The sequence below is a fragment of the Chrysemys picta genome, chromosome 6 (genome assembly GCF_011386835.1).
Source record: "Chrysemys picta bellii isolate R12L10 chromosome 6, ASM1138683v2, whole genome shotgun sequence".
In the NCBI taxonomy this organism is placed as follows: Eukaryota; Metazoa; Chordata; order Testudines; family Emydidae; genus Chrysemys; species Chrysemys picta.
Genome location: NC_088796.1, coordinates 12,483,656 through 12,508,862, shown reverse-complemented (window position 1 = coordinate 12,508,862; position 25,207 = coordinate 12,483,656). Strand labels below are relative to the sequence as shown.

The window sequence follows — 25,207 nt, the reverse complement described above, 5'->3', positions numbered from 1 at the left end:
ATAAAGAAAACAAACTTTAACAGGATACTACTCTTCACCTCGATCCAGCTGTCCATGCTGAAGTTGCATTAATGGTCCTAGAAGCGTACCAGAAATACCTCCCTCAAAAACCGTATGGTGGACTGCTTTCTGAAAGCATAAAACAGGTACTTTTCCCTCTCTGAATTTTTGGTGGTTGTAGATGAAAGAAGTGAAGGATGGGAACCTCAAGCTTAATTTTAAAAAACCCAAACTTTCATGCCGTTGTATTGGGCATTTCATGACTGAAAGGATAGTTATGATGCTCGAGCTAAGGTATTTGTTACACACAAAGACTATGTTAAAAGAACATTATAAAGATTGCAAAGTCAAGCTCTCAACCTTAATTCTGGCATTTCCTAACTTTTATCTGTGAAATTTTGATTCATTCCCCCTTATGCGTATGCATGATGATACAGTGTTTAATTATGTGATCCCATGTAATTTGCACAGGACCACTGCCTATTCAGTGCACTGAGTGGTTGATGCTCAGTTAATGAGCAAGCTATTCAGTCTTTTGTTTTCTCCTCCTGGTTCAGTGGTTGGCCCTGATGTCTGTTCAAACTCTGCTGTGAATACAAAATTATTAATTTCCTCATGGGGTTTTCCTTGGTGCTCATCTCTGTAGTATCTGCATACTTCACAAACATTAAATTAATTTCCCAGCATCCCAGTTGGAAGGGCGTATTAGCCACATTTTACAGACGGGGAACTGAGGTACAGAGAGATTAAAGTCAAAAGTATCTGTCCCCCTGGCTCTGTCCTGTCCCATCTGGCTCTCAGTCTCCTTGCCCAGCCAGTCCATCTCCCCACAATCCTATCTCTTAGTCCGACTTCTTTCCCTCACCCCCGCTAGTCCCAGTCATGCTTGTGTCCTCCCTATCCAGGTGCAGTGCCCCAATGTACTTCCCATCGCCTTTGCATTCAAATCAGGCAGCTTCCTCTTCCACTCTGTCTGGGACCAACAGAGAAGGGCAATGAGAGCACAAAAAAGACAGGCTCTCAGTTCCAGTGCTGAGTCTGGCCTGGTCCATGTCAGCCCACAGCTGCAATTGTGGGTAAAGTCCTGCTGAGTCCTCCATAGCTCTGAGTTGGAGCATGCTCACTGTGGATGGAATCTTCAGAGTTTTTAGCTGCTGTGCTCTAGCTAGTCTCTACTGAGCATGTGCAAACTGATTTTTTCCCTCCAACGGCTTATAGTTTGCCCAAAATTGGGTGGATTTTCACGGGCCAGCAAAAGGCACATCCCTGATATAGTATCCCTGTGCCAAATTTCAAGTCTCTCCTCTAGAGCGTGGGCGTGCATAGCTTCTCAAAGAAAAGTTTGCCGGCACTTTTTTGACATCAGCAAAATGACATATTTTCCCCTATCATGGTTCTTCGAACAGTTGAACTGTTTTGGCTGAAATTTCCCCAAAATGCCTGTCATGGGAAATTTCAGCCCAAGCACGAGCATTTGGGCATTTATAAGCAACTAAAACAGGATCTTTATAATGGATAGTTTGGGGCGAGCTTAATAATAGGTGATGTTACCCGCCTTGCCTATAATAAGGCCTTCATTACATTGTGTCTGAATGCCTCACAATTTTCAATGTATTTATCCTCACAACATCCCTGTCGGGTGGGACAGTGCTATTATCCCCGTTTTACAGATAAGGAACTGAGGCCCGATGTCACACAGGGGTTTGTGGTGAATGGGGAATTGAATCAGAGCCTCTAGTCCTAGTCTAATGCCCTAACCCCTGGATCTTCCTTCCTCTCTGGTCATATTACTTCTTTGTTATAGGTCTCCTACTTGGCTAGTGTTGTTCGTTATGGAGAGACACCCGAGACCTCCTTTAATCAGTGGGCGTGGGGCTTGATTTTGAGGTTAAAGCTGCACAGAAATGATCATGGTGTGCAGCAGCGTTGGCCTGCAGTTCCTGCTTTCAGCACTATGCTCGACATGACAGAATCAGTCATGCTTCATCCACTACTGAAGGCTGTCAAATCCGGCATCCCTATTGGCTGTTACCTTGCATTGGCAATGACTACACTGGGTCATAGGTAAGTGTGCCTTTTACTGGTGCTTGTGATGAGTGGGTAACTCCAGTGGGCTGATCATCCTAAATGGTAATGGACCGGGAGGGCTAATAAATTCTTCTTGTTCATCTTCAAATGGTCTCAGTATTTTGCTGAGGGGGATAGAAATCCCTTTTCTCCGGCCGCCTCAGGAGAATGCTTTCCAGTAACATGCTGATTTATTTATTTTCTCAGTTATAACTTAAGCTCTCTTCACATTACAGTTGAAACAGTGTTAAGTGATGACAGTGTTAAAACAATAATTGCTGGTGTAATGTTTCTAGCCCTTGTGGACAGGGATTCTTTCTTAACCCTGCTAACCAAAAAGTGCTGTCTTGCATTCCCTCCCATATTAGTCTGCAACAATGTTTTCTAACAGTGTTGCAATAGGATGTTCAGAAACATCCCTGTCCGTGTTGTGTACTAGAAATTGGTAAGACCCTTGTTACTTCAGTCAAAATGTTAGTGAGCATCCTAACCTAGCATTAAACATGTTTCAAAACAGTCCTTTCTAGGATAGTCTCAGCCACTTTGTGGTTAGGCTCTCTGTGAGTTTCTCTTTTGATTAGTTCAAAACTGTAAAGTGATGCTACTCGTGTCCTGCCACAATATTTTCACTCTTTTCCCAACTTTTGGCTATTTTGCTTTCTCCATATAATGTTGATTTAATTTATGAGGAGAAATTGCCTAGTGCTCTTCTGAAACCATCCACTCAATGTGCACTGGCAGTCAAAAAAGGCCAAGAGAATGTTGGGAATCATTAGGAAAGGGATAGATAATAAGACAGAAAATATATTGCCTCTATGTAAATCCATGGTACACCCACATCATGAATATTGCATGCAGATCTGCTTACCCTGTCTCAAAAAGATATATTAGAATTGGAAAAGGTTCAGAAAAGGGCAACAAAAATGATTAGGGGTATGGAACAGCTTCCATATGAGGGGAGATTAGTAAGACTGGGACTTTTCAGCTTGGAAAAGAGATGACTAAGAGGGGATATGATAGAGGTTTATAAAATTATAACTGGTGTGGAGAAAGTAAATAAGGAAGTGTTATTTATTCCTCATAACGTAAGAACTGGGGGTCACCAAATGATATTAATAGGCAGCAGGTTTAAAACAAACAAAAGGAAGTATTTTTTCATACAATGCACAGTCAACCTGTGGAACTCCTTGCCAAAGGATGTTATAAAGGCCAAGACTATAATAGGGTTCAAAAAAGAATTAGATAAATTCATGGAGGTCCATCAATGGCTATTAGCTAGGATGGGCAGGGATGGTGTTCCTAGCCTCTGTTTGCCAGAGGCTGGGAGTGGGCGACAGGGGATGGATCACTTGATGATTACCTGTTCTGTTCATTCCCCCTGAAGCAACTGGCATTGGCCACTATCGGAAGACAGAATACTGAACTAGATGGACCTTTGGTCTGACCCAGTATGACCGTTCTTATGTTCTTCTTATGTGCTCCCCAGTAGGGTTAGAGCAGTTTGATTCCATGTTTTTAAAGGGCGGTTCTAGCTTGAGATAGTGGGTGGTGTGATCTGAGCATAGGATGAGAAGCATCCTTTTAATTTGTGTTATGACATTGACTCCTACTGTGGGCTTTGGGAAAATCTTTTGCTCCGTCTCCCCATATGAAAAATGGGGGCTAATAGTGATCTTATATCACAGGAATGTTGAAGGCTGATTAATGTTTAAGCAAACTGAAAAAGTAAAGCTCAATGGAAGTGGAGGTGTTTAATATTAATGTTATGTCTTCCTGGCATAGAAGATCTGGACAGTGAAATGTTATCCTCGCTATCTTTGACATTGCCCCAGGTCTGCGTGTTTGTACTGCTAGCACTTGATACCAGGAACTGCACTGAATGAGATGTAGGCTCCCTTTTCCTAGACATCCCTTTTCCCTGCAGTGTCCGAGGCTGCTGCAAGATAAAAGCAGGAATTCCACATAGCATCTCCTGTAGTGAAATGCATTGCCAGTTATCGAATGGCTCCCCATCTCCATCTGCAGCAAATACCTACCGTGGCTAGAGGCCTTAATTCTCTAGGGCTGACAAACCAGGAAGTTTCACCACCCTTAAATTCCTCCTTTTTTGGGAGGGAATGAGGTGGAAAAACTTGAATCTGCTTGGATAAATTCACAAAGATTGACGCTATTTAGTATTTGTTGGTCATTTTGTTTGTTTTTGTTTCTCTCCTTGCAGCATTGAAAAGTTCTGTGCTGAAGGGATCCCTCTGCTGGGCATACTGGTGCAGTCTCGGTATCTGAGAACAGTAGTCCATGTACTGGATAAAGTTTTACCCTTGTTCTATCCCTGCCAGTATTACCTTCTGAAGAACGAACAGTAAGCATGATCTTTATTTAACTGTAGTGCCAAGGCAGAGTGATAGTAGTGTGCGGCAACAGTTGACTAGAAATATAATCAGCATATTTGCCAAGTTGGTGTTTTTTTTTTTTTTTTTACAACGATTATGATCAGTGGCTCAGCTGTGGTGGAAACACCCACCATATGTGCTATCACCGTGTGTGCAGACATCCTGCTGAGACCAGTGCTGTAGCTTGTAGCACAGTTCTCCAGTCTCTGGACAGCCTGACACGTTCTGTCTGTGGATGGGCTAGGTAGAGGAGTAGGCAACACTCTGGGTGTCAAGCTGTTAATGCTGTTACTGCTAAGCATGTTAAAGTTCCAGTCAGAATCCCCATAGGGCGTAGCCCAAAGGCCTATTAACATAACACCCTGTCATGACTAATTGCTATGTTACTAAGCCAGGCTGCATAACTTTCTATCCAAAATCAATCCCCTCCCAAGTCTTCATGGCTGTCATGCTGAAACATGGTCTGTTCCAGGACTGACTGGTCAGTATTTAGAGCCCCATGGGGCAGACAAGAGTAGTTTTCAGTCTCTTTCAAAGAGAGTACTTCAGAGAGTGCTTTCCTGTGCAGGGTAACTTCTGCAGAGAAATCCTGAAATATAAACAGCTCCCTCCACCAGTGTCCCATGTGCCTTTCTCCTGATTACTGGTCTATGTCAGTTCTTGTCAGACATCTCTCCAGATATTCTTCAAGACTAGTGTGCACTGATACCTGAACTGTCTGAGGAGCGAGGTCAGGTTTTCTTTCTCTGCCCCACTGCCTTTGCTGGTTGTGAGGCCATACACAGCTTTCTTGATTTGAGCTTTTCTCCTGTTCTTCCCGTTTCCTCTTGCACAAGTCTGCAAGTGTCAGGCACTCCCGTGCTTCTATAGCACTGCAGAGTGTATTACAAACTCTGCATATAGAACCTCTCATGTAGAGGGTGGCAGTCCACTGGCACACTGTGCAACACCAGGCAATGTGGAGTTTTGGCTAACAATAATTGGGCAAATCTGTCTCTTACAAGTAGTACCATAATCCCTGCAGAGCAGACTGGACCTCAGTTTTTTAAGATCTGATCTGAGATCTGTATACACAAACTGATACAACTTGCCCTCCGAAATACCACTCGCCTAGCTTTGTCCCACACACATCTTCATGCCTTGTTCCATGTTGGTCTCTGTTCCTGGAATTCTTTCCGTCTCTTCCCACACCAGTCAACTTCCCTTTCATAATTCAGCTGTCTCTTGAAAACACACTGTTTCTACCAAATGTTTCCATGTTGATCTAGAGTCGGCAATCCAAACATCTTTGAAAAAGAAATTGCATTGATCTGAGATTATACAATTTGAGGGGATGTCGCATCTGAAATGTCGGAATTAGACTGAGGCAGCTCATATGTGACCTCTGCATTTCTGATGCAGTGAGGGTGATAAATTGGGTCCCAGACCATTTACAACACGTTGATGTGTCAGATGAGACTGTAAAGGCCTGTCTGCTCTTTGCTGATATTTATGAAAAGCACATTGAGATCTTTAGATTAGGATGGCTTTGGTCAGAATTTTCCTTCCTTACAAGTTCTGTGTAGTGGCTCATGGCTTTTGCTCCTGGTGCTGCTGTATTTCAGCAGTGGGGAGTTTAGGAGGGGTTGAAACTTAAGATGATAGTTCAGATGTTCTCATGCTGATTTCTAAAAATGCAAACTTCTTTATAATGGTTTGGGTTTAAGTCTAATAATTGTCACCTTCGATATTATGACACTTAAATCCCTCAGAACAAACCAACCCAGCCCTTTATATATGATGTAGGAGAAATCTTAGAATTGAATGAATTTCATTTGTGATTATTATGGTCTCTAGGTTTTTATCTTACATCCAGCTGTTCCTTCACCTGGATAATGGAGTTCCACAAGGCATGACTCAGCAGGTTACGCACAAAGTGACGCAACACTTGACCGGAGCAAGCTATGGAGAAAATGTGGAGCTTCTCAACAGCATGATCCAGGTCAGAAAATGACACGTGAATGGACTGTACATCTAATGACTAGAGGGAGATGGATCTGCAGTGCTCCAGTGCTAAATTTTTTTTTTTTTTTTTTACTTAGTGTTGCAGTTCTTGATTGTTAAAAAGAGAGAGAATGCTCACCAGTGTTGCTTGGAATGTGGTATGAAGCATAATTTGACAACTGACATGAGGGTTGGGTAGAGCAGGAATTAAGAGATGTATCTGGCTACTGTTAGGGTTTGTAAGTTTTCCTTTCTGATCGCTGGTTTGTGATCAGTATTTGGAAAATGGTACTGGTATAAAAAGAATCGGCACTGGTCTGCCAAAGTATCTGTAGCCCTATCAGGTCATGAAGTCTAGACCCCAATGGAGTTAAATGGAAAAAATACCAGGCTTAGAAAAGACGATAAACTGATACCCATGATGACACTGAGAGTTCTGCCTTGCAGGGAGAGCAGAATGAACACGACAGGGTCGGCATTGCCAGGCTGAGAGCCTGCAGGGTTTCAAATGAATGGCCTCAGTGACTGTTTCTTCTCCTGCAGAGTTAGAAGCCTTAGAAATGGTCTCTTCTCCAGCAGCGTTCGTAAGCTCCACGGACCCCCTGCTTCAACATCTCTTTATCCTTAGAATTTCTGTGGTCAGGGATAAGAACAAAAATAGCAAATCCTTTACAGTGACGTCATTTGTGTCCTTCTGAAAATAAACAGATATCATTAGAGCCCTTGATGCTGTCACAAAAATCAACCAATGGAAATTAAACAATTGTTCAGTAAAGTTTTGTGCTTTGGTAATTCAGGCTGGGCGCTGTTTAATTCCACCCTGTAATTTGGCAGACCCACATTTTTATGAGCCGTCAGCCTGATGGAGTGTGGCCAGCTGCAGTGCTGGAGTTCTGGGTGCAAGTTCTCACTGCTCAACAGCTGTGGCACAGAGAGAGAGCAACGCTCTACCTGCTGGATCATCTATGCAAAGCAGCTTTTCAGTATAGTCAAGAGGACTGTGTGCAAAAACTGCTCTACCAACAGCATAAGGTAAAACAGATGAATTAGTGCAGCTGAAGAAAAGTTCTAAAGGCTTAGGTCTGGGATTATCAGTTCCAAATAAATCTCTGTTCTATATATAGTCCGAGCCCATTTATCTGAAAAGTAACAGGGATTTTGGTAACAATTGAGTAAATTGGGGTTTGGCTAATTGGGTGGTACTGTGGTACTGAGTGAATTGGGATGGGGGCATCGCTGGCATTAAGACAAATAGGGAATTTTGAAGTATGGCATCTTGGGTAAAGGGAGTTTTACTGTATCTTTAAATTATGGTTCCTGACTTACTAATACTGTGTTTATAGTGTTCTCAGTGCTTTACATGAGAACACTATAATATACAAGCCCAGCCCTAAAAGACACAAGACAGGATGCATTGTTCTTGCTTTTGGATTTTCCAAACTAGGATGGTTTAATTATATTAATTGTTATTTGGCCTCCTGTGGACCTCCTGGAAGAAATGAGATTTTTAGCTGGTGTTTCAGTGATGGCTTTGTGAAGCAGAATTGGGAGTTGGTTGCACACATAAGGGGCAGGCTGGAGAAAGGCACAGAGACAGTTCCATAGCTAAGTAAATTCCCCATCACACACTCTCATTCATTCTTCATTTTATGCAAACTTCCCCTGCAGAATGCCTTAGGTTATCACTGTGACAAAGGTCTGCTCTCTTCACTGGTCAGCTGGATTGTGGCAGGAAATGTGACCCCTTCCTTCATCGAGGGCAGTGCGAATTCCACGCAGGTAGGCAGTTACGTAACTCGGAAGTGCTCTGTTTTTCTCATGACCCCTGTTTGAGTGTCGTCTTCTACTCTTGTCATTCCTTTTTTTTCCTTATTGCAAAAGGTCTCTTGGGATGAAATAAAATTCGAATCTAGTCTGAGAGAGCATTGCAGGCTTATCAGACTGGAGACGTCACAGGCCTTTGCACTGACATTTTTTGGCGTATGGGAGTCAGCAATTTAAATCCTAAATCTGTACCCAAGAACTCGTTTAACATGACTGTCAGTACATACATAATGTGTACCTTCCCCAGATAATCCCTTGTAGGCTTCAGTGTGAGAGACTGGGCTGCTATGTTTGACAAATGTTCTAAATTCTGGTCACCCTCCTCTCTGCTTACAACATGTAACAAACCCCTAAGCAGAGACCTGTTGCATGTGTTGTGTGGAAGAGGAGGTCTGATGATAAAATATGTGGGTTGGTTATTTTATCTGGAGTTCTCTGAATGGATAATGGTAACTATGGATAGGGGGAGGGATAGCTCAGTGGTTTGAGCATTGGCCTGCTAAACCCAGGGTTGTGAGTTCAATCCTTGAGGGGGCCACTTAGGGATCTGGGGCAAAATCAGTACTTGGTCCTGCTAGTGAAGGCAGGGGGCTGGACTCGTATGACTTTTCAGGGTCTCTTCCAGTTCTATGAGATAGGTATATCTCCATATATTATATTATTATATTACGGATCATACCCTTTTGTCAGCTAAGATCCTTCTAGTTCTAATAGGTCAGTAGTGAAATGAAAGGTTTGGTTGCATATATATGGGGAATAGGGTATCTGTTCATAAAACTTCCTGGCTCCATGCGATGATGCTTTCAGAACTTCATAGTAAGAATCTATAAAAAAATATTTAGAAAACAGCAGGATTTCCTCTGTAGTCAAGATTTTCTATACACTGTATCTTACAGGTTTGGTTTTCATGGATGGTTCTGAATATGGAGTCCATATTTGAAGAAGATTCCCAACTTCGCAGAGTTGTGGAGGGTGAATTGGTCATCAACGCTTTAACTCCTGATCAGGCTCTGAAGGCAAGAGAACAATTACCCCCGTCATACATAGAAAATTGAGCCATTCCTGGCAATTTTGCTTGCCCAGACACCAGTGTATCTCTATAAGACCTTATTTGCTTGGTTTACGGGGGGGGGGAAACACTCTAAAGGATTTTCCATCCTCTTTTTTTTAGTTTAACATTTTAAAACTAGCATGCCAAAGGCCTGATTTTTAATACATTATTATTTTTAATGGTTTTTTTTAGTAACTCTTCTATCTGTATATGAAATACATACAGAGCATATTTACTATGGCATCTGAGCACCTCTCAATCTTCAGTGTATTTATTTCACAAGGGTGCTGTGAGGATAGGGCAATACTATTATCCTCCTGGTATAAATGGGGAAACTGAGGCATTAAAGCAACCAAATGCTTTGCCCAAGATCACACAGGGAGTCTGGTGAGTCAGGGAATTGAACTCATGTCTCTGGAGTTCCAGACTAGTGCCCTAACCACTAGACCCTCCTTCCTTCAACTATTGCAGCATAAATGTAGTTTTGTTTACTGAGTGAGCCTTAAACCATTGGTTATAAATATTGAACTGGATAAAAAAAATTGCTTATTGCTAATATGAAACCAATACAGGTCTTATGTTTGTAGAGTTCAGGGCTTGGTGGATGCACCTGTATCATTTTGCTTGGCCTTCATCTCATCTATCTTTGGAAAAGCTGATGCAATTTCTTTTTAGTGAAAAAGGTAGCTTTCCATTCAGTACTGCTCCACTGCACTAGTTGTTCTTACATTTGCAAAACACTATTGAAAGTGCTCAGCACTTGTTACATTCATTAGTACCCTGCTGGTTTCTTGGGCCTCACAAAATATATATGGTCTGCTGTTGTCTACAGGATGGCATGGGGATGTATGCCCCATACAGAAATGTCAAGCGTGTTCTGTGGAGTAGGTAAACTTAAATTTGAATTAAATTCGATGCCCCTTATGTGCTGCTTTGGTCGACGGCAGTCCTTCTGCTGGTGCCAGCGGTATGTTTGCATGAAGATTGAAGGTATAATATGACCCTCTAATAGCAAACCAAGTGGACCGGATTGGGCCTATAGCTGAGAGTTGGGCACCTCGGCCTTAACATTACTGCAGAAGCGTGACTGTTTCATGGGTTACTGCTATCTAATAGCTGTAGTTTATTCACAGTTCCCAAACCATCCGTGCTCTGCTAATCAAAATTAAAGATGTAGGAATAAATTAGAACGAAGTCTGTTGTAGGGAACTGCAATGGAAATGGGTCTCCTAGCACACTTGTTGAAAAGAGTTCTCCACTTCTTTTGCAGAAAGCCCAGGCCCAGCTGAAGCTGCCTATTGTACCTTCTCTCCAGAGATTAATGATCTACCGTTGGGCTCATCAGGCCCTTGTTACCCCTGCAGATCACCCCCTTCTGCCCCTCATCTGGCAAAAATTTTTTCTCCTTTACCTTCACCGACCAGGGCCGCAGTATGGGTGAGTTTGTTATTCGTTAAAGGTTCTAAAATAATTAGTGGCAGGCATTTGTGTTTCCAGTATAAATGAGATTACTAAGTGCCTTGTACAACCCCTTTTCCATGGTGCCAAGAGCTCAGGTGAGAGGAGTATTTAGTGTCAGCCGTCTCCGTGAAGCAAAAACCAGTTTATGGTGCAGAGATGTTGATTTGGCATTAACAACAAGACTTTTGTTTTGAAGGTTACCTGTAGATGGCTGTATTGGAAGAAGATTTTTCCAGAGCCCAGCTCATGTTAACCTATTAAGTGCAATGAAGCAGCGCTTGATAGAGGTGGCAGACTTCCACCATGCAGCTAGTAAAGCGCTTAGAGTAGAGAGTGCTGCAGATGGCAGTGAAGGCTTGTCACAAAAGGGGAGCTGTTCACCAGATTACCTGACTTCACCAGAACTGCATAAAGAACTTGTCAGGTAAAGAAAGCCAGTCCTGTTTCAGTCATGGTTGAAACAGCTAATTTCACGATGGCATTTACTGAGATCCTACTGTTATTTAGTATGTACCATACACATTCTTCTTTGAGTGATTGCTCATGTCCATTCAACTTAGGTGTGTGTGCTCGCCACATGCACCGGTGCCGGAAGTTTTTCCCTCAGTAGTATCCGTAGGGGACCGGCTCTGGCGCCCCCTGGAGTGGCGTGCATATGCCGCGGCATATAGGGCACCGCCGGCCCCCTCCACTCTCAGTTCCTTCTTGCCACTAGTGATGGTGCATGGAACTGGTACTGCTTCGGCTAGAGCTGTTGCTTTTTGTTCTTTCAAACTCATTTGCCTCTTGCAAATTTTATTGTATATATTTCCCTCTAGTTTAGTTCAACCGATTTGTTAAGTTAGAGACTTAGTAGGTCCCTAAAGAGACTTTGCCTCGGGATGGGGCATGCCCCTGTCCTCAGGCTTTAAACCCCATAATTGCTGTAAAGGGCCAAGCCCATTAGCAATCCACATAATACAGTAACCCTTCACTTAAAGTCGTCCCGATTAACGTTGTTTTGTTGGTACCTTGCTGATCAATTAGGGATCATGCTCGTTTAAAGTTGCGCAATGCTCCCTTATAATGTTGTCCACTGCTTGCAGGAAGAGCAGCCCATTGGAGCTAGCTGGTGGGAACTTGGAACCAAGGTAGACCAGCAGCCCCCCTATCAGCCCCCTGCTCCCCTAAGTTCCCTGTGCGGCAGCTGCCCAGCAGGCTATCAATTGCCAGCAGTTCAGCTGTGTCCCTCCCCCCCACTGCCATGTGCTGCTCCTGCCCTCTGCCTTGGAGCTACTCCCGGGAGCCTCCTGCTTGCTGTGCTGGGGGGGAAGAAGGGTGCTAATGTCATGGTGTCCCTCTCCCCCCTACTCCTGCCCCCCACTTACCCTGTCTCCACAGAGCAGCGGGGAGGACACCACAGGTTCTCAGAATGGAGGGAGCTTGCTGGCAGCAGCTGCTGTCTCAACTTGCTGATCTACTTAAAAGGGCAATGTACTTAGCGGGGTCAGCGTACTTAAAGGGGCAATGCACGTCTCTCTCTCACACACAGGGTGTATATCTCTCTCTCGGCCATGCTGTCTCCCCTCCCTCCATTCGTGCTTCCTTGTAGAGTGTGAGGCTACAGTAACAACGTGTTAACCCTTGAGGGCTCAGCTGAGTGCTAGTTCATCATTTAGCAGTAAGGCATTCCCTGGGAAATATCCCACCCCCTTCCATCCTCTAACTTCACCACCTCAACCAAGCTTCACAATCATCATTGCTGTGTACAGTATTAAATTGTTTAAAACTTATACTCTGTGTGTGTGTGTGTGTGTGTGTGTGTGTGTGTGTGTAATATATATAAAAAATATAGTCGTTTTTTTGTCTGGCGAAAAAATTTTCCCTGGAACCTGACCCCTGCCCATTTACATTAATTCTTATGGGAAATTGGATTCGCTTAACATCGTTTCGCTTAAAGTAGCATTTTTCAGGAACATAACTGCAACGTTAAGCGAGGAGTTACTGTAGTTTACGCTGCTTGAGCAAAGGTCACATTAGTGATAAGTGCAAAATCTGCAAGTCCTTCAAGCCCCGGACGAAGAGGAGCGTGACATTTGTTTGAAGGCGCTCCTGATGGAGTCTGCCCTTACCCCAATGCCGAAGCAGTGCTCTGATTCGGCGCCGAGCATCATGAGCTCGGTGCGCAGCACCCCGCCGGTACCATCTACGAGCTGGCACCGGTCTCCTTGCGTGGCTCCAGCCAAGAAGCCCAGGAAGATGGGGCGAAGGTGATCTCCAGCTTCCCACAGGGAAAGGACAAGTCGGGGGTGGACCAAGACCCTGTCTTGGGCACCTCTTCAACCCCTTGGGGATCTCAGGCCCCAGCTCATGTTGAGTGGAGTAGCCCCGCCTGCTCCCCACCGGATACCCCAGATAGTGGCGGAGGTCCTTATTATCTCCGGGTGCTGTCCATGCCAGAGGCCCTGCAAGCAGCGCAAGACATTGTCCCTCCCGGTGCCACCCATTCCGGCCCCGGTGGGGTCCTGGTCCGTGGGTAAACCCGTGTTGGCACCATCATAGTCTCCACCTTTCCGGCAGCGCTCCCCGTGGTGGGGGGCACGTCCCGCCAATGGTTGCCCTCTTGCAGCCGACATGCTTCTGCCCATGGTAGGCAGAAGCTTCATAGCCCCATCCAGTCTCTGGAGCTCGGACAAGGGCAGAGAGGCTTGAGGTGTGGCTCGCTGGTAACCGGGTGCAGACCTCTGGAGGCCTGCGCCCCCCGGCAGGAGTTTTGGAGTTGATGCCCGAAATCTCCGCGGCACTGGTACCGCTCCAGGGACAGGTCGAGGGACCGACGATACCGTTATCCGGACCGTCGCCAATCCCCCAGGCGGCATCACCGCGTGCGGCTTCATCTTCACGATGCCAGGCCCGCTCTGGTGCCCGGTCCCGCTCCACATCCCTGTACCGCTCGTTAAGTGTGAGGCGTAGATCGCCAGCTCGGGCCATTGCAGATCTGCCCAGCGCCGCCGGTCGCTGAGAGCCCAGTCCAGACGCTCATCGAGGTCAGCCAGATCCAACTCCGGGAGGAGCGACTGGTACCAATTGGGACAGAGCCACTGATCAGCCCCGTCCTGCTGATGCATGACCTCCCTTTTGACGGGCACGCCCTGTTCGCAGAACAGACAGACATTAAACTCCATGGCCTGAAAGATTCCTGCACGACCATAAAAACACTGGGCCTGTACATCCCCGGCCCTGCCTGCAAGTGGTTTAAGCCGCAGCAGTCTCAGAGCCAGGGGGAGCCACCCTCGCCAGGAGCCTCCCCACAGAAGATCCAGGGGCTACAAGAGGTGCCCTGGCCACCAACCCACATCTACATCCCAGGCGGGCTCAACCCACAGTAAGCAGACGGGCAAGCACCCGTTTTGAGGGTACACATGAGCGTGACCTACTGGACTGTTCCCCGGATCCTTCCTCCCCTCTATTTGCCAACCGCCTTTCTTCCTTCCTCCCTGTGTGGGTGTCTATAACATTGGACCCAGGGGTCCTTAATACGGTGGCTCAGGGTTACACCCTTCAGTTACTTTCTACCCCGCTGTCCCGTCCCTCTTCAGGGACCCCTCTAATCCTTGAAAATTAACTCTCCAAAGCTCTTTCCTCCTGCTGTCCCATACTTCAATCTAGGCTGACCTACCATCTTCCACACTGGAGTGTAACAGGGCCACTGAGCTGGGCTCTGATGTAACCCACCAGTCGGTGTGTGTTACATGTCCCCCTTTGTGTTAAATGTGTAAAGGATATTAATTGGTTACATCCCCCCAGTTACTGAGCCTGGTTCTTTAGCTCAAGTTGAAAAGACTCATTCTTTTTAGCTCCAGAGGTTCCCATTTCAATCATACACACTGTGTGTGTGTGTGTGTGTGTGTGTGTGTGTGTGTGTGTTCGTTCATGTGCCGTTAAGGAAGAAAACACACACTCTGTAGACGTCTAACTTTTTTTCTCCCCCTCTCTCCCCTCATTTTTCTCTTTTAGGCTTTTTAATGTGTTTGTTCTGTGGCTGGAAGAAGAGAGCTTTCAGAAAGGAGATGCATACATTCCGTCTTTACCGAAGCAATACGATGTGTACAGACTTGCTAAGATCATGCAAAATCAGCAGGTGAAACAAAGACTTCAGTATCACTGACAGAGCAGGACTGGGTTGATTTTATGATCCAAAATTCAGTTCACTGGTTAAGAGCCACTTAATTAACGTCTTAAATTGTGGTGCACTCTATGCCCTGCTAGTCTGCAGCACGGTCCATTCTGCAAGCTGAGGTTCTCCAGCACCAGTGGACTTTTTCTTGGACTCCTGTGTGCTGACCCAAACAGCCTCCCTCCGTATGAGGGCCAGAGCTCAGGCCCAGAGTTCTTGCATGCTACAACAAGAACATAGCTCTTATTCTGCACCTACTTATGCCTTTTCAAATGGCTCTGAGGACAGTCCAGAACTGGATTTTAGACAGCAAATAAAACACTTGAACCTCAGACCTGCTCTCATTGAAATATTATGTATTATTTCCTGATCAAGCAAAAATGAGCCAGGGGGGTGCTTACATTATTCTGTATACTGTGCATGTGAAACCTTGCATGCCCCTATTAGTTGAGGGCTCTTTGATCAGGCAAACTTATTTTGGGTACGGATAAACTCTGGGAAATACAGCCCTTTTTTACCGATTTCAATAACTTACGCCCTTGATACTTAAGGAACTGCAGCTTCCTCGCCATTTCTTGCAAGCAGTTGTTTCTTTGAGTTCTGCTTGCCCTACTGTCTTGGGGTTCAGTTTGCACTGGGCTTGGAATGGAGCCCTTTAGGTTCAGGGAACTCATTTATAGAAGTTCCTCCCAGAGACTGTTAGATTCCTTCCATGATGGTCATAAGTGACTGTCAGTGCTCTGTGTGCCTAGATGGGTTTATCTCTAGCTGCTGCTTTTCTTCAGCTTTTTTCTTTTGGGCCTGGTTTCTGCTCGGTGACTGTACAGTCTCCCTGGTACTGTACGTAGAGATGGGTGCATTGTATATTGTACGTTGTCAGCTGTGCAAAGTGCCCTATAATAATTTGAGCTCTCTCTCATGCCATAGGATTTGTGGATGGAATATGTCAATATTGAACGCATACAGCATGAATTTCAGGAAGCTCTAAATCTTTGGCTCCAAGTCAAACTTGAATCCCATGCAACCCCTAGCACTTCATCAGTGCAGTCAGATTTCACTAACCCTTTGTCAGGTAAGCCACAAACACAACATTGTTCAAGCTATTGCAGAAGCAATGAGTGTACGTTTAGGACTGTTGTGAAAAAAGCTCATTTTAGCAGTAGGCTGCTTTGGGAACACAGTGGTGTTTATTATAACTAGTGGGTTAATGCAGTTCATATATTCTTTATTGAAGTACTTTTGGCTTGCAATAGGATGACGTTTTTGTAATGCAGTTAGTGGCCAAGATTTTCAGAAATTAGGGGTCTACTAAATCCTCATTTAGGCACCTAAATAAGTAGCCTGTGTGACGGGTTGGAACATAGAACCCCCCTTGGGGCTGCCACCCAATGTGCCAAGACTACTTCTACCCTTGCCTTCCCTGCCAGCTCGGGGCCCCAGCACCCTGTCTTGCTGAGCCAGTCACTCCTGTCTCCAACAAAGACCCGGGGTCTGAATTACTTGCCCCAAAGCTGCAGGTTTACCTGAAAGCAGCTAACAGAAGTGTTCCTGTCTTTAACACTCAGATGCCCAACTCCCAATGGGGTCTAAACCCAAATAAATCCGTTTTACCCTGTATAAAGCTTATACAGGGGCGGGAGGGATGGGGAGCTGGGGTGTGGGCAAAGCTGATGCCTGAAGATGATGGATTTTTTTTTAAACAACCTAGGAATTACACACACAAAACTATGATAAAAGAAAATATTAAGGTTGCAAAATCAAACTTAAACGCTAGGAGATATCAGAATTAAGGCTGTCTGTACAACCTTAACTTGGCCAATTGTGTATATGCATTATGATACAATCCTAATTACATGATCATATGCTGTTTACTACCCACAGGACCCCTGCCTCATTCAGTGCACATGATGGACCTGCTCTGGGAATGAATCAGGGTTGTGTAGTAAAGGCGGCTGTTGTCTCTAGGACCCTCTACCTTTTTTGTTGCAGAAGTTGGAAGGTGTATAGTGAATGAAGCAGGGGATTGTAGGAAGAGATGGAATGATTTTCACAGTTCCAGGGTTGACTGCACCTCTTCCTCCTCCGTGGTCTGTTCAAGGGCACCACCTTTAGGTCTCAGGCCTCTAGCCATCACTTCTCTGTTGGTGGCGACTTGCAATCCTCTCCCTCCAGACCTGGGATTTAGGTTTGCAGTCCCCTTGCAATTCACTGGGCTTATCTCAGTAGGTCTGACCTTAGTCCAGTGCCTGCCATCCTGCTCGCTCCTAGGGGCTATGACTGTGTTACCAAGGGCTGGCCAGCTTTCACAAACCACAGTAGGTATAGAACAAAAGCATTATAGAGAAAACATGTCACAAAACAATAAACGGTCTACATACATGCTAGGCTTACCAAGTATCAACCCATCATCTGCATGGAGAGCCTGTTAAGTGCCCTACATTCTTCAGCAGGGTTTTGCCCTCTTGGTTACAGTCTCGTGTCCATTTGAGTATCAAAAGAAGGTCCCCGAGTCAATTCAGGCTGCCCCTTATACCAAAAGTTCTTTCTGCTGGGCCTCTTGAAGCAGTTTATGGAATTCCCCCAGGGGTGAGACTTCTCTGGAGCAGTTGTTTAACTTTTGTAATTGTTACCCACTTCTCCCCCCACTGAACTTTAGTTCCTGGAGAAAGCTCTGTACCTTCCTCCATGGAGCTAAAATACGCTCTCTAGCTCACGCAGATATATATCACATTTATAGATACAATAGTCTGAATATCCCATTTGACTAAGGTGTCTGGCACATACAATTGTAGGACTGGAAGGGACCTCAAGAGACTATCTAGTCCAGTTCCCTGCATTCGAGGCAAGACTTTTATCTTCTAGACCATCCCTGACAGGTGTTTGTCTAACCTGCTCTTAAAAATCTCCAATAACAGAGATTCCACAACCTCCCTGGGCAATTTATTAAACATCCTGATAGGAAGCTTTTCCTAATGTCCAACCTAAACCACATTTTCTGCAATTTAAGCCCATTGCTTCTTGTCCTTTGCTCAGAGGTTAAGGAGAACAATATTTCTCCCTCCTCCTTGCCACAACCTTGTATGTACTTGAAAACTGTTATGTCTCCTCTCAGTCTTCTCTCCTCCAGACTAAACAAACCCAATTTTTTCAGTCTTCCCTCCTAGGTCATGTTTTCTTGACCTTTAATCATTTTTGTTTCTCTTTTCTGGACTTTCTCCAATTTGTCCACATCTTTCCTGAAATGTGTCACTCAGAACTGGACACAATATTCTAGGTGAGGCCTAATCAGCATGGAGTAGAGCGGAAGAATTACTTCTTGTGTCTTGCTTATATCACTCCTCCTAATACATCCCAGAACGATTTTTTATTTGTTTTTTGCAATAGTGCTACACTGTTGACTTATATTTAGCTTGTGCTCCACTATGACCCCCAGATCCCTTTTTCCAGTACTCCTTCCTAGGCAGTCATTTCCCATTTTGTATGTATGCAACTGATTGTTCCTTCCTAAGTGGAGTACTTTGCATTTGTCCTTATTGAATTTCATCTTATTTACTTAAGACCATTTCTCCAGTTTGTCCAGATCATTTGGAATTTTAATCCTATCCTCCAAAGCACTTGCAACCCCTCCCAGCTTAGTATCGTCTGCAGACTTTATAAGCGTACTCTCTATGCCGTTATCTAAATCATTGTTGAAGATATTGAACAGAACCAGATGGAGAAATGATCCCTGCAGGACCCCACTCAATAGGCTCTTCTAGTTTGACTGTGAACCACTGACAACTACTCTCTGGGAAAGGTTTTCCAACCAGTTATGCACCCACTTTATAGGAGCTCCATCTAGGTTGTATTTCCCTAGTTTGTTTATGAGAAGGTCATGCAAGACAATATCAAAAGCCTTACTAAAGTCAAGATATACCACATCTTCTGCTTCCTCCCATCCACAAGAATTGTTACCCAGTCAAAGAAAGCTATTAGGTTGGTTTGACATGATTTGTTCTTGAAAATCTATTCTGACTGTTACTTATCACCTTATTATCTTCTAGGTGTTCGCAGTTTGCTTAATTATTTGCTTCATTATCTTTCCGGGTACTGAAGTTAAGCTGACTGGTCTGTAATTCCCCAGTGTTCTGTAAATCTATGGTTCTATGTGCCAGACACAATAGTATACTAGTCTTTGAGGTGTCCCTACTCCAAAGTAGGTCTTGCATCTATCACAATGGACTCATGGTAAAGGTGGCTGAATACCTTCCCTGGATAGGTGGATTCTATCCCTGCCTCTGCCAAGAGCTCCTGTGTGATGCTAGTCAGGTCACTTAAATCAGACTTCTTGCAAGTGGCCAATAAATGTGTGTCTTAGTTTTCTGGGTGTCTTACTTGGGACCTTGCGGTCTGATTTGCACAACTGCTGAGCAATCTCAGCTGAACCTGAAGCCAAAGGGAGCTGTGCTCTAAAAGTGTCAAGTGCTATATATTACTAAGTGCTCTGCAAAATCAGATCACGGGTATCTCAAATTGGCATCCAAAATCAGTGGACACTTTTGATCTTAATCTACCCCAGTTCCCTATTGGTAAAATGGGGATAAAAAATACCCCCTCATCTCAGTGTTGTGATAATAAAGACATTAATGTTTGTCAAGCACTCCTATACTGTAGTGATGAGCACCATAGAAAAGCCCTTAATGAAACTAATCTGTTTTCAGAGCAGGGTTTGAATAGTGTGCAGTAAAAAAGGACTGAAGCCCCACACTGAGCAATGAGGGGGAAAAGAATATTTAATTGAGCATTATCCATTTTGTGCAATGAATGAGGCAGAGGTCTTGGGGAGAAAATAGTATGTGATCATATAATTAAAGACTATGTCATAATGCATACACATAATGCACACAAGGAGGCTGAGTTATTAGTTAAGAAAAAGAAGTGAGAGTTAGAGAGGTTAAAGCAGGTAAAATACATTAACAGATGAGTCCAAGTTTGTAAGTCCAAAATGATAGGAGAGATGTAGTAATCTGCTAGTTTTGCAAAAGTCTTTTCAGGGTCACCCAGGGTAAATCTCTGTCAACTTGTACAGTATTCCATCCTGCTACAATCCAGAACAGTTCAGAGATTCAGGATCATTCCTCTGGATTCATTCTTATAGCTGTTTTCCCCCAGAAAACAATCTGGCTGGTGTCTCCATCACAGCATGGGCTTTTCCTTGTTGCCCAAATACAGACTGGGTGTATGGATTTCCCATTGCTGAACACAATGACCCATACTTTGAAGTTAATTCTTCATTTACGGTTCCAAGGCTCCAATCCTGTTTGGTGGGCAATCCAGTTAGAGATATACACAATGCATTTAGTTACAGCAGTCCAAACAATCTTTCATTAGTTTTCATGAAATTTACACATCAGCCATCTCCTCATCTTGGCATTAATACGTAATTTTGATCTAGGGTTAACTAAGTACAAGGATATACATAATGTAAAACAATAGCAACCAACAGGTAAATTTGGTGTAAATGTAATTACCAGGGTATATGTCATTTAAATGTAATATGATAACTTTCTCCTTAGTTCTATTCTAACAAGTGAATTGGCCTATGCCTACTAGCCCACTTTTTTTGCTATTCACACACAAGTGAATTGGCCTACCGCTTTGATTTGAGCTGGTCTGTCAGCGTCACAACCAGCAATAATCAAATTATTTGTATGGTCAGATTATATCCTACGTGTTTTTCTTTGAGTGACAAGATTGCCCTCCTTTCCTTTCTAGCCAAGGAGAGAATACTGAGTAATTTGAAGAAGTATGATGCACCCAAACCCCCTCTTCCCCTTCAACCAGTGAAACCTCCTGTGCCTGTTATTTCGTCTGTCAGTCTAGTAAGTCAGAAAGAAGCAACACAGCTGGTGCGCATGGACCTTAACAACTTGCAGCAATATGCCAAGTAAGATCTTTAGCTATGTTTTTTCTGCTCTGCTGGTATGTTCAGATGACTTCTTAAGCAGCCTTCTTGTCTGTATTGTTAGCATGATTAGAAATAACAGAATTTGATTCACTATCACTGACCTATTTTGTGTTTTTTCTTGTAGATTGCGTCATTATTTAATTGATGATTTAACATATTTAGGACCAGAACTAACTACTAGGATTTATTCTGTTCCCTGGAAAAGAATGGAACATTCACCTCATTCTAATAAAGACATAACGATCTGGAGTAGGAATAGGTTATAGTCAGTAATTAGTTAACTAATCCTTTTACACAAGTCATCCTACTGTGGCCATTTCTTGCAATAGAGCCGGCAAGAGGAAAATCTGGCCTCAAATGATGGTAACTTCATACATTGTTTTTTATACAGACTATTCTGTCACCAGTCTCATAGCAAAATGCAGCTGAAGAACTTAGTGTTAAAAAAACTGATAAATGAATTGTTTAAAAAAGTTACCCTTTTTAGCCATTAAGAAACCATCTTGACTTGATCACATTTGTAATGTGCAAGCAGAATAAATAAATATACTTATTGCATTAATAGAGCCAGTTTCACAAAGCTGAAAACAATTGAGCAAATCAGCTGAGAGGAATAATTTAATCAGAAAAATGTGAATGGTAATTGGGAAATCATGTAAGAACACTTTACTGGATGACCAAAAAGCCACAATCTTACAACTGAGGAAGGAGGCCATATTGGGTAAAACAACAACAAAAAACAAAACCCACCTGGTTTAAAGGGGAAGTGAAGGCAAACATTTAATATTAAAAAAAAAAGAGAGAGAGAGAGAGAAGAAATGGGAGGTTGATAGTAATGAATATGAAGTTAGTAGTTGTAGACCATTGATATGGGAAGCAAAAAACTACAAAGAGAGGTATGACAAAGGACCACAAAAAGAATTCTCTGGCTAGCAGAGTTAAGTTTAATAGGAAGGAATTTTTTAAATGTATTAGGAACAAAGAATCCTGGCAATGGTATTGGTCCATTAATAGATGGAAATAGTAGAATTATCATAATAATGAAGAAAAGGCAAATGTGTTCACTAAATATTTCTATTCTGTAGTTGGGGGGAAAAACAGATGCAGTCTGATCATACGGTGATAACACTTGTTCATTCCACTACTATCGCTGGAGGTTGTTAAACAGAAGCTACTGAAGTTAGACATTTTAAAATCAGCAGGTCCAGATAATTTGCATTCAGTAATTTTAAGGGAACTGGCTGGACCTTTATGTTGATTTTCAATAAGTCTTAGAGCAGCAAGAAGTTCCAGAAGGCCGGAAGAAAGCTGTTTGTGACCATTTTAAAAAAGGATGAACACAATGGCTAGGGTAATTATAGTCCTGTCAGTCTGACATCGATTCCCGGGCAGGATAATGGAGCAGCTGATATGGGACTTTATTAAGCAAGAACAAAATTGCTAATCAAAAAGGGTTTATGGAAAATAGATCTGTCTAACTTGATTTTTTGGGGGGGCGGGGGGAATGAGATTACAAGTTTAGTTGATTAGGACAACAGTGTTGATGTGATATACTTGGACTTCTCTAAGGCATTTGACTTAGTACTGCACGACATTTTGATTTAAAAAAATTAGAATGATATAAAATTACAAGGCACATATTAAATGGGTTAAAAACTGTCTGATAGGTCTCAAAATGTAATTCTAAATGAGAAATCATCCTCAAGCAGATGTGTTTCTGGTGGGGTCCCCTGGGGATCGGTTCTTGGCCCTACGCTATTTAACATTTTTATCAATGACCTGGAAGAAGATATAAAATCATCACTGATAGTTTGCAGAGGGCACAGAAATTGGGGAATTGGTAAATAATGAAAGAAAAGTCACTGATACAGAGCTGTCTGGGTCACTTGGTTAAGTGGGCACAGACAAACAATCATAGAACTGGAAGGGACCTCGAGAGGTCCTCTAGTCCAGTCCCCTGCACTCAAGGCAAGACTAAGTATTATCTAGAACATCCCTGACAGGTGTTTGTCTAACCTGCTCTTAAAAATCCCCAATGATAGAGATTCCACAACCTCCTTAGGCAATTTATTCCAGTGCTTAACCACTCTGACAGTTAGGAAGTTTTTCCTAATGTCCAATCTAAGCCACCCGTGCTGCAATTTAAGCTCATAGCCTCTGAGGATGGGACAAGAAGCAAAGAACAACAATTTTTCTCCCTCCTTCTTTTAACAACCTTTTATGTACTTGAAAACTGTTATCATGTCCCCTCTCAGTCTTTTCCTTTCCAGACTAAACAAACCCAATTTTTTCAATCTTCCCTCCTAGGTCATGTTTTAATCATTTTTGTTGCTCTTCTCTGGACTTTCTCCAATTTATCCATATCTTTCCTGAAATGTGGTGCCCAGAACTGGACACAATACTCCGGTTAAGGCCTAATCCATATGTGTTCTAGTATGACTAAATGTAAATGTGTACATTTGGGAACAAAGAATGTAGGCCATATTTGCAGGAAAGTGGGACTCTATCCTGGAAAGCAGTGACTTTGGAAAAAATGTGGGTGTCGTGGTAGATAATTAGCTGAACATGATCTCCAGGTGTGACACTGTGGCCAGTAGAGCTAATGCAATCCTGAGATGCATAAAGAGGGGAATTTCGAATAGGAGTAGAGCGGTTATTTTACCTTTGTTTTTGGCACTGGTGTGATGGTTGACGGAATATGGTGTCCTGTTTTGGAGCCTATAATTCAAGAAGGATGTTGATAAATTGGAGGGGATTCAGAGCAGAGCCATGAGAATGATTAAAGGATTAGAAAACATGCCATAGTGGTAGACTCAAAGAGATCAATCTATTTAACTTAACAAAGAGAAAATTAAAGGTGATTTGATTAGTCCTGTAAGTATCTACATAGGGAATAAATGTTTAATAATCTGCTCTTCAATCTAGCAGAAAAAGGTATGTTTTCCCAATGGCTGGAAGTTGGAGCTAGACAAATTCAGACTGGAAATTAAATTTTTAAGTGAGAGTAAATAACCATTGGACAATTTACCAAGGCCGTGGTGGATTCTCCCTCACTCTCCATTTTTAAATAGAGATTGGATGTTTTTAAAAAAGATCTGCCCTAGGAATTATTTGGGGAAAGTTCTATGGCCTGGGTTATGCAGTAAATCCGGCTAGATGATCACAATGGTCCCTTCTGTCATTGGAGTCTCTAAATCCTTTCAAAGAGTTGGCATGATCATTGAGAAGAGATGTATCAAACTGCTTGAGATACAGAACAAATCCTGATTTTTTTTTTTTTTTTTTTTTAGCAGTAACTCTCAATGGGCTTTGGTGTGTTAACTGAACCATCCAGCCTTTCTATTTAAAGGCTATTTATATCTAGTTACAATATGTGGCCTATTACATTTCCAGCTTGATTGTCCCAGACTCTTTTTTGGTGCTAACTTTGAGTAGTTTCTGGTCCTCCTGGTGAAGTTACTTCCCCATTGTTATGAATTGCTGCTTGTGAAATGTACATCTGTTTTATTAATTCTGTTTTTCATTTAGTAAACTTATATACTGCCTGAAGTTTGGATTATTTACTATCTAGAACTATAGTTAACAACCTGTTTCCTTGTAAAACCCGTAATCCTGCAGTCATGGTAATTCTTGCTATTAAAGTTTCCAATGCCAGCTCTGTGCTAAAGGTTTTGCTACTTCTTGTCTATATTTCGCAGAACTGCAGCTCGCCGAGAGACCCAGCAGGTTGCTCTTGACAGTGAGAATATTGGACACCATGCCCAAACTCTATATCAACAGGGAAGAACAGATTACCCTTGAGCTGAAGTGTCCGGGTACTTCAAATAAAAGCTGTCAGGGAGCAGCTCTTGTGACAGTCCAGGTTAGAAATCTAATTTCACATCCTCTAGGTCAGCGGTCCCCAAACCTTTGAGGGTTGCGCCCCTGAGCCAGTGGGGCCGCAGCTTGGGGCAGAGGGACGAAGACAGGGGCAAGGGGGCTGAGGCTGAGGCTGGGGGTGGGGTCTAGGGCCGGGAGTGGGGCCGAGGCTGGGGGGGGGAGCCACAGCTGGTCTGCGGTCTGCACCTACAGTGAGGTGCGACTCCGCTTCCGGCCTTGCCCCCAGCCTTGGCCTTGGGCTGGGAATGGAGCCGTAGCCAGCAGCAAGGCTGGGATCTGATGTGGGGCCATCAGTAGAGCCGTGCCAAGGCTGGGGATGGGGCCAAGCACGGAGCCGGGAATGTGGCTGGGGACAGGACCAGTGCAGAGCTGGAGGCGGGGAGGTCCCCGCCATGCCTCTCCGGACGTTCCTCCGCACCCCCTTACTGGGGCACTCCCCACGCTTTGGG

The 25,207-nt window shown here is 43.7% G+C and overlaps 1 protein-coding gene across 1 annotated transcript in view; it reads left to right on the top strand.

The window, feature by feature from the left end:
* EPG5 (ectopic P-granules 5 autophagy tethering factor) overlaps positions 1 to 25,207 on the top strand; it is an 87,112-nt gene that overhangs the window by 30,275 nt on the left and 31,630 nt on the right. Inside the window, 14 exon segments of the mRNA XM_042850705.2 lie at positions 49 to 146; positions 1,805 to 2,064; positions 4,286 to 4,426; positions 6,294 to 6,438; positions 7,275 to 7,472; positions 8,109 to 8,219; positions 9,161 to 9,280; positions 10,586 to 10,752; positions 10,973 to 11,200; positions 14,773 to 14,896; positions 15,860 to 16,004; positions 20,687 to 20,858; positions 24,578 to 24,623; positions 24,625 to 24,741. Of these exon segments, the coding sequence (XP_042706639.2) occupies positions 49 to 146; positions 1,805 to 2,064; positions 4,286 to 4,426; positions 6,294 to 6,438; positions 7,275 to 7,472; positions 8,109 to 8,219; positions 9,161 to 9,280; positions 10,586 to 10,752; positions 10,973 to 11,200; positions 14,773 to 14,896; positions 15,860 to 16,004; positions 20,687 to 20,858; positions 24,578 to 24,623; positions 24,625 to 24,741 (2,072 nt within the window).